Source organism: Leptodactylus fuscus, chromosome 8 (genome assembly GCF_031893055.1).
Source record: "Leptodactylus fuscus isolate aLepFus1 chromosome 8, aLepFus1.hap2, whole genome shotgun sequence".
NCBI classification, from domain to species: domain Eukaryota; kingdom Metazoa; phylum Chordata; class Amphibia; order Anura; family Leptodactylidae; genus Leptodactylus; species Leptodactylus fuscus.
Window position 1 is genome coordinate 69,440,634 of NC_134272.1, and position 11,692 is coordinate 69,452,325.

The window sequence follows — 11,692 nt, forward strand, 5'->3', positions numbered from 1 at the left end:
GTGATAGAATACGAACAATGTAAAGTAAATGTTTAAAGGGGTTGTCTGGGTCTATGTGATATATTGCTGTGTTCTCTACACTACTTACCAAGCACAGCGCCACCCATGTATAGTGGATGTGCTTGGTATTGCAGCTCAGCCCCATTCACTTGAATGTGGATAGATAACAAGTTATCATTCTGAAAGAAAACCTGTTCTGCCTAGTATGGATGAAAGAAAACTTGCTTTAGTGCCACCTAGAGCCAAGTTTTCCTTTTTCCATCAGAGAGAACCTTTTTGCCTATTTTTAGGTCAAAGCAATTTGCATGAGATTGCTCCAAATCGGTCTTGTAGTGTGGACCCGCTTGCACCCAAACCTAGTACTTAGTATTCAGCAGGCTGCGCCTTTGTCAGTGCAGGACATGTACAGTACAGCCTTGTATTCACTAGACTATATTAATCTTATGGTAATTTTCGGGGTCTATTGAAGTGTAAAATAACGAGCAGATTTTCCTATTGACCTTTAAATAGCAGCGTGGTATAATTCTCCAACCCCGAGAAATGTTCTACTGTAAGATGGACATGCGCAGTGTAGGTCGTCCATCATCATACAGGACTGCAGGGAACCGGGGCTGAGACACAAAGCAAATACATGTCTATGTCTAAAGTGATTGAAAACACTGCAGGTACACTCACATTTTCAGATGTAGCAGAGCTGAGATTGTTATTGGCACAGATCACAGTAATATCAATACACACCAGCGCTTCTACATAGAACTACTTTATCTCGTCTGATCGTTCTTTGTAGTCCATGACAATAAGGAGTCAGACACATTTAGCTCTGCTACAATGGGAAGTAGTCCTGACTATGCTGTGAAAACAAATGTATATATCCATGTGCGATCCCACCATGTGTTGCAGATCAAGGGCTGATGGCGGTGACGTTTTCGGCGCACCATCTGTGTTTATGTTCCTCACTTTACAGCACTTCTACTTTTCTGCTAAATCCAGGTTTCAGGTTCTGAGGTTGAGAATGAACAGATTGATGAAATGCTACGGCAGGACGTACAGTTATATGGAAAGTGTATTGAATATTCCAGTAATCTAAGGGGGGTCTACTTGCGTAGGATACAATATATGGAAGGCATAGATGGGGTGTTGCACAGACAAAGTCTGGAGGAAGGAGGGTCTATTGGCATAGGATAGATAGAGGCACAATATATGGAAGGCATAGATGGGGTGTTGCAATGAGCATGTCTGGGGGGGGGGAAGGGGTCTACCGGGGTAGGATAGAGGCACAATATATGGATGGTGTGATGCATAGAATAAGTCTAAGGGGGGGGGGGGGGGAATCTACTGGCATAGGAAAGATAGAGGTACAATATATGGAAGACGTGGTGTGCTGCAGAGAACAAGTCTTAAGGGGTCTACTGGCATACAATAGAGGCACAATACATGGAAGATATGGTGGTGTGCAGCAGAGCAAGTCTTTTTAAGCCTGAAGTGGCATTTGTAAGCTTTTTGGTATTCTGAGCATAAATGTACAGCAACATTGCTAAATAGGTTTATATGCTATCACTTTTGACCTCTAGGACCCCCACTAATCCAACACTTCAACCCCTTCGTATACCCCCACCCCACCCCCGTGCAACTCTGCAGGGCAATTTGTAACACAAGTGAATGGTTCTTTGCCCATCCAGGTGGGCCGGAGTGGCATTGTGTATAGAAAAATTCTCATAATCAATGGGGGTCTGTCTTTTGGAGGATGTAACAGCATTGGACGTATCTGGTATATCAGCACAACCCCATTTTAAGGAGACCATGGTGCAATACCAGCTATAACCTATGGACAAGAGTGGGATTAACATTTTTAATCTACCTGACCTGACCTTCTCCATAAGACCTTGTCTAGTCATGTTATACATGAGCAGTTTAGACAATGTTCTGCCTTCTTGTCTGCAGTAAATGGAGATGTCTCTAGATTCTAACACCATAGACAGGGCAGGTAAAGCTGAAACCAAAGTAGGGAAACCAGACCATTATTGGTGATGCCTAACAACCCCTTTAAGGTCTGTGACGGTGGACAGGAGGACATCTTGACTGCTGACCTGTGCCTAATAAAGCTTGCCATAAAGCTGGCACCTAGCCGGGACTGAAGCCTCCGGGATGGTTTGCTCCAAGTAGAGGACTTAAGCTGCCTTCTATTCATAGACGTATGTGTTGTGGAGCCATCTGCAGCCTACGGTTCAGCAGCAATGTCACTTGATGTGGAAGGATATTAGCTTAGCTTACTCGTGTGTGTAATATTAATGTGCTCGCGTATTTCACTTAATTCATGGCATTTTTAGGTCAGCTATTGCCATAAACTCGTGGCAGGGCCACACACTGCCCTAATATCTAAGAAGCATCTGCAAGAGGTTTATGTAAGGTGGCCTATCCATGTCTATAGACAAACTTTCTATGCAATGGGGCCCAATGGGTGCAATAGATTTTTGCATGATGGTTTGGCAGTTCGGCTAGGTAACCTCTGAACCCTTTTACAGCTGCGCGTCTTCTACCTATCTGTAGACAGCACTGTTTTAGGGTTCTTGCCTCTCATCAGAGCTGATTAGGTTATTGGCCAACAGAATGAGATGCCTTAGACTCCATGTACACGACCAAGTGTGCCGTCTTAGCGAGGCTCCGATGGTTTGTTCCAGTCCAATAATTATAGAAAAGATCCTATCCTGCTTCGGTGACATCGAAATGGGATAGAGCCCACCATTGGAAGCAATACGGGTTACAGGTGCACACTTGTCTTGCACACTCAGCCATGTTCATGAGGTCTTAGGCACCGCTATTGTCCCCTGTGTGCAAGGCATCTATAACCCTGTTATACCCAGGAGCCCTGAAGCAGTTCTCTCTACAGATTTCTACTTTGACTGGTATGAGTTACATTGAATGCTTTCTTCCCATGGAGCATTTCTTGCAATAGTGGTCACCCCCACCTGTAGGACCTGATGGTGCCCTCTTTCCTCAAGGAATCTGCAAGCACGTTGCCATGCTTTTGTGTACCCCATCTTGGATGCGTTTGTTTCAATGTCCAAACTGAATCTCTAACACCTTGCTTTGACAGCTCTAAGTGATCTGGTCTCCTTACATCATATGTCATGGAAAATGTTGCGTGTCAGTAGGAAGCCAATCTAGTTTTTTGGCTTGCACGAAATGTTAAGTGTTCATAATTATCTTCTGTCATCCTTCAGCTCCCAGCCCTGTGACTGACACTTGGTAACATTACACCAGTTACATTACGATACTATATGACAGAACACTAGAAAATCTTATTATCAACTCCATGTATGAAGACTAAAATATATCCCTTGTCTCCTGGTCTGTAGATCTGTTCCAGCTCCGTTGGCGCTTTCTAAAATCTTCTTTAATTTACGTTCCAGATTGTGGCTTGAACGTTCACAAGCAATGTTCCAAGATGGTTCCTAATGACTGCAAGCCGGACTTGAAACACGTCAAGAAAGTTTACAGCTGTGACCTCACCACCTTAGTTAAAGCACACAACACAAAAAGGCCGATGGTAGTGGACATGTGTATACGGGAAATCGAGTCCAGAGGTAAGGCTCCTGTCTCTTCTCTGTAATATATAGGTGGCGTGCTGTCCTTGGGATATCATTGTTATAGCTCCATATGGACTTGACAGGTTCCCTTTAAGTTGTCTGTACCCTGATCTATTGAGCTATCACTAATACCACCTTAAGAATGATTTATTAACCATTATGACATTATACCAAGCAAATACATTTACCATTTATTTGTTTTATTAACAGGGTTGAACTCAGAAGGATTATACAGAATATCAGGTTTTACTGATCTCATTGAAGATGCCAAAATGGCCTTTGACAGAGGTACGGCATTGGATGATTTGTGTTTCTTTTAAATTAGCAAATTCTAATTTTCTAGTAGATGTGTAATGGTTAACAATGTCGGGGGCAACACGGTGGCTCAGTGGTTAGCACTGCAGCCTTGCAGCACTGGAGTCCTGGGTTCGAATCCAGCCATGAACAACATCTGGAAGGAGTTTGTAGAATGGGAGGAAATTCACGCAAACACGGGGGAGAACATACAAAGACATAGTGATAGGGAAAAATGTACATTGTGATCCCTATATGGGGCTCACAGTCGACCATTAAAAAAAAAAATGTCGTCCTTGGTTCAGGACATACAAGAAATGTTGCATATAGAGAATCTGTCACACAATGGAGATGACTTGTGACTGACAAAACCTGTCCAGTTCCATCGACTTGTTCATTGACTTGGTGAATAGCACCACGTGCAGCACTTATGTTTCCGTCTACCATGGAATCTGCAGTAGTAACTCCCAACTAATCCCGAACTTGACGCCACTGAAATCGACATAGCCCTAGGATTACATTAATAATGTAAGGACTATATCATGTTGATCCTTGTCTTTTCTTGTAGATGGTGAGAAGGCTGATATATCTGTAAACGTCTATGAAGACATAAACATTATAACCGGTGCACTGAAACTATACTTCAGGGAATTGCCGATCCCACTTATAACCTATGACGCTTATCCCAAGTTCCTCGAGTCTGCAAGTAAGTACAGAAACTGCTTATAGTAACTCTGTGGTTTCTTACACCCATATGTACTTGAAGGGATCCTATCATTAAAATGCAATTTTTGTGACCAACACGTAGGAATAGCCTTAAGAAAGGCTATTCTTCTCCTATCTTTAGATGTCTTCTCTGTGCCGCCGTTCGGTAGAAATCTGGGTTTTCTTCAGTATGCAAATGAGTTCTCTTGCAGCACTAGGGGCGGTCCTGAGCGCTCAAACAGCACTGGGGGCATCCCCAATGCTGCGAGAGAACTCTCCAGTGCCGCCTCCATCTTCTTCTGGAACGGCCTCCTTCACGCTTCTTCTTCTGGACTTGGCTTGAAACTTCTACGCAAGCACAAGTCAGGCTTCGGGCAGAGCTGACTACACATGCCCGCCTAGAGTAAACGGCCATTTTCTTGTGGCCGCTTACTCTGTAAGAGCCGACTTGTGCTTACGTATAAGTTTCAAGCCAAGGCAGGAAGAAGACGCGTGACGAGGCCGTTCCAAAAGAAGATGGAGATTTCTATCGCAGCATTGGGGACGTCCCCAGTAATGCAAGAGAACTCATTTGCATACCAAAAAAATCAGGATTTCTACCAAACGGCTGCGCGGAGAAGACATCTAAAGGTAGGAGAAGAATAGCCTTTCTTAAGGCTATTCCTACGTGTTACGGTAGTCACATAAAAAATGCATTTTAATGATAGAATCCCTTTAACCAGTGTACTCTATCACTCCATACACAAAAACAACTCTGCCAGAGTCTTCAACAGATGGAAAGTTCTTTCATGAAGGAAAGAACATCATGTAATGACCTTCAGAGGGGGATTTGTCGATTACCCCTGTTAGAATCGATATGGTGTGTTTTCTTCCAATAAAGAAGCTTACATTTTTTTTCAAGACACTGCCAGAGTTTTTATTTTTTGTTAAAATAAATTGTTCAAAATGGAGTCAAGCCGAAAACATAATTCTGAAATTGTATAGAAGCTAAAATCATGGCTAGACTTCACATGGGTCATACGGTCACCTGGTAGCCATGGGCATATGCTAACGTCTACTGCTTTTAAGTCTGGATGTGGAATAGACACTAGTTTTACATTGTACTTATTCTGTCTAGTCCAATCCACCCGCATTGTTGTAGTAATCGTTTTCTACTGTACCTTGTAGTGATCAGATACATTTCATCAATGCCTGGATTAATCTGTAGAATTAACCCCCCCTTTCTCCTTCCTCCTTCAGAGGCTGTGGACCCGGACGCACAGTTAGAAGCTCTTCACGAAGCTTTGAAGCTGCTACCTCCTGCACACTGTGAAACACTACGGTATCTCATGGCCCATCTGAAAAGGTAAATACATCAAATGCTGGAGCGCTTTTGGAACCGAGCAGTATTTCAGATCTAAAGCTCCTCTTAGTGCTACCCCAGGAGGAGGAAATTATTCCATGCCCACTGGCTGTGAAAGCGTTTTTCAGTTTGCCAGGTTCCCAGGGCTCTCAAAGCATTATCTGCTAATTGGTCACGCTGAGCTACATGATACATTCTCTGTAATCCCTTCTCTTTATCATCACATGCAGCCCCATTATAGACTATGTGCTGCAGACTAGATAACAGAATTAGCCTGTGCTATAATAGAGCCAAAACTAGCATTTAACCAGATCATTCCAAAAAAAAATATTTCATATGCATATCATTCACCTTGTTCAAGAATGACAAAATTAAAATAGTCAATGTGTTTTGTAGCGTGAAAAAAAAATCACTTCCAATAAATCCAAATTATTGGGGGATGTATCTGGGCTCTCCATCTTTGTAGGACCATGTGAATTGTAATAAGCCAATACTCCTATCTGGACAGTGCAGCTGTCCCTTTGTGGTCAGTCTAACATTTATTATGTCTCTAGATGCCTAAGAAAGGAATCTGACTTACAGGAACCTCTGTCTTAGTATAGGGTTAGGCCTTGTCACCATCGGACAGACCTAAAATTGTAGTAGTAGCAGCTGCAATGTAACCAGGGAGAGGATATATTAGATGCCCCATGGTTCATGGACTGGAAATGGCTTTTCAGACAGATTTGTCATTACCTCTCCTATGACAAGGCTGCTCACTTTTTAGTCACCATGGCACATAGTTATGAGTCCGGTGTATTCATGAGCAGTTCATCCCCACTCCTCTTTACCAAGTAGACAACTACTGGGAGAGGCGAGGGAAATTCTCCTCATGAATCCACTGGATGCTGGTGTATTCTCCTGTTAGCCAAATGGCTCTATATATTTATCAGAACAACCTTTAAAGCAGTAACAGTGTTGTCTGGTTAGTAGGGATATGTGAACCACTTAGTCACAAGCCAGGTTCAACCCAAATATCCTAAAATTGTTTGGTTTTTAACCAAACCGAAGAATTGGGGATTCGTCTTAAAGGGATCCTATCATTCAATCACAATTTTTTCTCATTAACACGTCGGAATAGACTGTTCTTCTCCTACGTTTCGTTGTCTTCTCCGCGCCGCCGTTCGCTTGAAAATCCGTTTTTTGTCGGTATGTAAATGAGTTCTCTTGCAGCACTGGGGGCGGCCCCAATGCTGTGAGAGAACTCTCCAGCGCCGCCTCCATCTTTTTCTGGAATGAGGTCTTCACCGCGTTTTCTTCCGGCGGTGGCTTGTAACTTCTAGGTCTCGGGCCTAGGGCAGAGCTGACTGCGCAAGAAAAATGGCCAGTGACACAGTATTGTAAGCGGCCATTTTGTCGTGGCCGGCAGGCGTGCGCAGTTGGCTTGCCCTAGGCCCGAGGCCTAGAAGTTATAAGCCACCATCGGAAGAAGACGCGGTGAAGAACTCACTCCAGAAAAAGATGGAGGCGGCGCTGGAGAGTTCTCTCGCAGCATTGGGGACACCCCCAATGTGAGAGAACTCATTTACATACCGGAAAAAAACGGATTTTCAAGCGATAGGGCGGCGTGGAGAAGACAACAAAAGGTAGGAGAAGAATAGCCTTCCTTAACCCCTTCCCGCCGATGGCATTTTTTGATTTTCGTTTTTGACTCCCCTCCTTCTAAACCCCATAACTTTTTTATTTCTCCGCTCCCAGAGTCATATGAGGTCTTAATTTTTGCGGGACAATTTTTTCTTCATGATGCCACCATTAATTATTCTATACAATGTACTGGGAAGCAGGAAAAAAATTCAGAATGGGGTGGATTTGAAGAAAAAATGCATTTCTGCGACTTTCTTACGGGCTTTGGTTTTACGGCGTTCACTGTGCAGCCAAAATGACCTGTCCCCTATATTCTGTGTTTCGGTACGGTTCCAGGGATACCAAATTTATATGGTTTTATTTACATTTTGACCCCTAAAAAAAATTCCAAAACGGTGTTAAAAAATTTTTTTTCTAAAAGTCGCCATATTCCGACAGCCGTAACTTTTTTATACATAGGTGTACGGGGATGCATAGGGCGTCTTTTTTTGCGGGGCCGGGTGTACTTTTTAGTTCTACCATTTTCGGGAAATGTTATTGCTTTGATCACTTTTTATTCAAATTTTTATCAGAATTAAAACAGTGAAAAAACGGTGGTTTGGCACTTTTTACTATTTTTCCTGCTACGGCGTTTACCGAACAGGAAAAATATTTTTATAGATTTGTAGAGCGGGCGATTTCGGATGCGGGGATACCTAACATGTATATGTTTCACAGTTTTTAACTACTTTTATATTTGTTCTAGGGAAAGGGGGGTGATTTGAACTTTTAATACTTTTTATATTTTTTTATATTTTTTTTTTACTTTTTTTTTTTTTTTTTTTTTTTTTTTTTTTGCATTTATTAGACCCCCTAGGGGTGTTGAACCCCAGGGGGTCTGATCACTAATGCAATGCATTACAATGCTAATGCATTGCAATGCATTGCAAAAAAGCATCATCTCTTTTGCAGGCTGTATACACCAGCCTGCAAAAGAGAGAATTTGCAGACCGGCTGGGAGCCTTTAACAAGGCTCCCAGCTGTCACTGCAACATGACGTCGGCCCTGGAGCATGCTCCAGGAGCCGGCGATCCTTGCCAAAATGGCGGTGCCCATGCGCCGCCGGGAAAATGGCGCCTCCGGCGCCTTTGACAGCAGCGCCGGAGGGGTTAATGCCTCCGATCGGTCCGGGGACCGATCGGAGGCATTAGAGCCGGTTGTCTACTGCTTAAAGCAGTAGACACCCGGCGGCTATGACGGTCGCCCGGCTCCCGGGCGGTCGCCATAGTTACAGACCCGACACGCGCCGTACTATTACGGCGCATGTCGGGAAGGGGTTAAGGCTATTCCAACGTGTTAATGAGAAAAAATTGTGATTGAATGATAGGATCCCTTTTAACTAAAATGGCCACTGTGACTTGCATTGCAGTAAATTATGATACAGTAGAGTATAGAGTATAATAGGTGGAAGCCCAGGGGAGGTGAAAAAAATTTAAAACATTTATACTCTCCTTCCCTCTCCTCTTTTGGACCTCCTTGTGGTGTCTGGTGCTCGGCTAGTGACATCATGCAACCGGGGTCACCGCTGAGGCCTGTGTTTGGACCACAGCGGTCACATGGGCACGCCAAGTGCTTGGTGTTCCCTCGACACCGGTGAGGTCCAGTCACAGGCATCATTAGTGAGCCCGGACGCATGAAGTCACCAGGAGAGCGCCAGACACCGCGAGGAGGCTGAAAAGAAGGAAGGAAAGGTAGGGGTCTCTGTGATCAGATCTTTATCCTGTGTCCATTGATAGGGGATATATATTCTTTGTGGCACAACCCCTTTAATCTGTATTGGGCTCCCAGCAGCAGTAAAATCCTCCGCTGTCAGATAATTGAAGTCTGAGATGCAATCTGAGAAGGGATTTGCTCCCAGCACATAACTCGCTGTCATCTCCGCTCTCCGCGTTTCCACAATTACTCGTCTTTGTGAGCGCACTAATAAAGTGATAACGCTCATAATCATAATTGACCTTGTCTTCCCCACGCTGCTCGGGGATGTTGAACCTCTTCTTTCCTGAACGTTTGTGACAACCTGGATCCCGATCATACACTTAATCACGTCGTCCTTCTACAATGGACAGTAATGTAGATCTGCCTAGTTTGGCTTTTCGGTTTCGGTTAAAGCAAATCTATGTATAATCCGATCCCTACTGGTGTTCTTACACTTCACTATGACAGTTCTTATTACCAAGAACTCATTAGACAGGATTGCCTTGGCCTTTATAGCTGACAGCCATTATATATTGCGTGCGTGGTTCCTCTGGGCATCAGTGTGACAGCGCCGAGACTGAGTCCTAGCAACCCGTAATAGGTCTTTCCCATGGAGTAATGTCACAGCCCGGGATAAACTCAAACTGAAAAGTACTTTATGCTTTTGGGGCACAATTGGATTTATTTGCATGTTCTGGTTCGCCCGCAATGCCCTACAGATAACCCTTCATTTAGATTCATGACAACCATAATGAGATGTAATTTTGTCTCCCCGCAGGGTAACTCTTCACGAGAAGGACAACTTAATGAACGCAGAGAACCTTGGCATTGTGTTCGGACCTACTCTCATGCGAGCGCCGGAGCTAGACGCCATGGCGGCGCTAAATGATATCCGTTATCAGAGACTAGTGGTGGAAATGCTCATCAAGAATGAGGACATTTTATTCTGAGCAGGGAATCTCCACGCGCAGTATTCCGGAAGATGAAGGATTGTTCTGCAGCAAGGAAACGCAGACCCCCTACCTTTCAAGTGGACTTGTCACCCGTGTGTAGTGCGGCAACCATGTTATGGACTCTGTTACTAGTCAGGAAGTCATCTGTCAGTTCAGTAGAAATCAATGAGGCATGAGGCACTTTGTAGAGGCAGCCATCTTGTAGACAGTATTTAGTAGATTTCCTCCACTCAGCTTGCTTATAAATATTGCTCAAGCATGAGAAACTGGAGTCGGAGGTTTGCCGTCTTGGCTAGTTATTACCTATCCACAGAATAGAGGATAAATTTCAGATCGGTGAGGGCGCGGTGGTCGGACAGCAAGGACCACTCTATTCGTTCCAATAGCAGTACAGCGCTCGGCTGCCTCAGACACTCCGATTGAAATGAATGGAGTGGTGACCATGTTACCTGACCAACGCGCCATTCAGAACACAATTTCCCTGAGTAGTCAGACCTTCATTTATCCGCAAATTATCCTCTATCCTGTTGGTAAGGGGTAACTTGCCAAGAAGTCGCAACCCTTTAATTTTGTTATCTGAACTCTTAAAGGGGCTGTCCAGGAATTACAGTACTTGGGCAGGAGGCTGGAGAAGGTGAAACATAGAAAAAGTCACAGCTGCCTGTCCCTGACAATCGTCACCTGTGAGGGGTAAGGAAAGGAACCCGTTATGTCACTAGTTCCTTTCCTGAGGCCTCAGTGGTCACACATGTCGAGGACTTCTGCCAGCACGTGGTGTATTGGACCGTGGCAGGGGACACCAGAGCGCCAGGGACAGGCAAACATGACGTTTTATGTCTCCGCTTCCCCGGCCTTCTATCCCAGTACTGTAATTCCTGGACAGCCCCTTTAAGCATGCCGCCTGTCTGAGATAGTCACATCACTGAGGCATGAGGCACTTTCGGCCTCCACTTTGTCAAGGCTAAGGGTACACTTTCGCAGTACTTTTTATGTACACAGGACAGACATGAAGCAGGTTTTTCTATTGTTTTAGCTGTGGCAATCAATGCTATTGTGAAAGCGGTAATGTCTGCCCTCCGCCATTACTGCTCTGTGTTTACAGTGTAACAGAAATTGTAAATGGCTGCATGTATGTCTCCGTTTTTGTCGGAGCTCTCCTTTAAAGAGATATCTTCTAGCTAAACGGGTCGTGACTGTAAATCAGCATGTTTGTCCCCTGGTGTGACATTATTGTGATTCTCCCTCTTTTATGTTGGGCATAATCCTATTAGGATAATAGGTTGTGAAACGGTTTCCCTAATAACATTTGTATCGCACAGTTTTTTTTTCCTCCTTTTGATCTTTTTTTTTCCTTTTTGCATATTACTGCAGGATCATTTTTCTTTCGATGAATTGAGAGCTTGAGTTTCTACAATGTTTACTGACCTGTTTGTGTGGTGACGGCTGTACATGCT

At 44.1% G+C, this 11,692-nt stretch overlaps 1 protein-coding gene across 1 annotated transcript in view; it reads left to right on the forward strand.

Annotated features, from left to right (window-relative positions):
• Nucleotides 1-10,879, forward strand: part of CHN1 (chimerin 1) — a 78,443-nt gene extending 67,564 nt beyond the window's left edge. Inside the window, exons 9-13 of the mRNA XM_075284135.1 lie at nt 3,411-3,584; nt 3,798-3,875; nt 4,450-4,587; nt 5,826-5,931; nt 10,064-10,879. Of these exons, the coding sequence (XP_075140236.1) occupies nt 3,411-3,584; nt 3,798-3,875; nt 4,450-4,587; nt 5,826-5,931; nt 10,064-10,235 (668 nt within the window). The 3' untranslated portion in view covers nt 10,236-10,879. The remainder of the gene's footprint in view (nt 1-3,410; nt 3,585-3,797; nt 3,876-4,449; nt 4,588-5,825; nt 5,932-10,063) is intronic.
• Nucleotides 10,880-11,692: the final 813 nt, after the last annotated feature.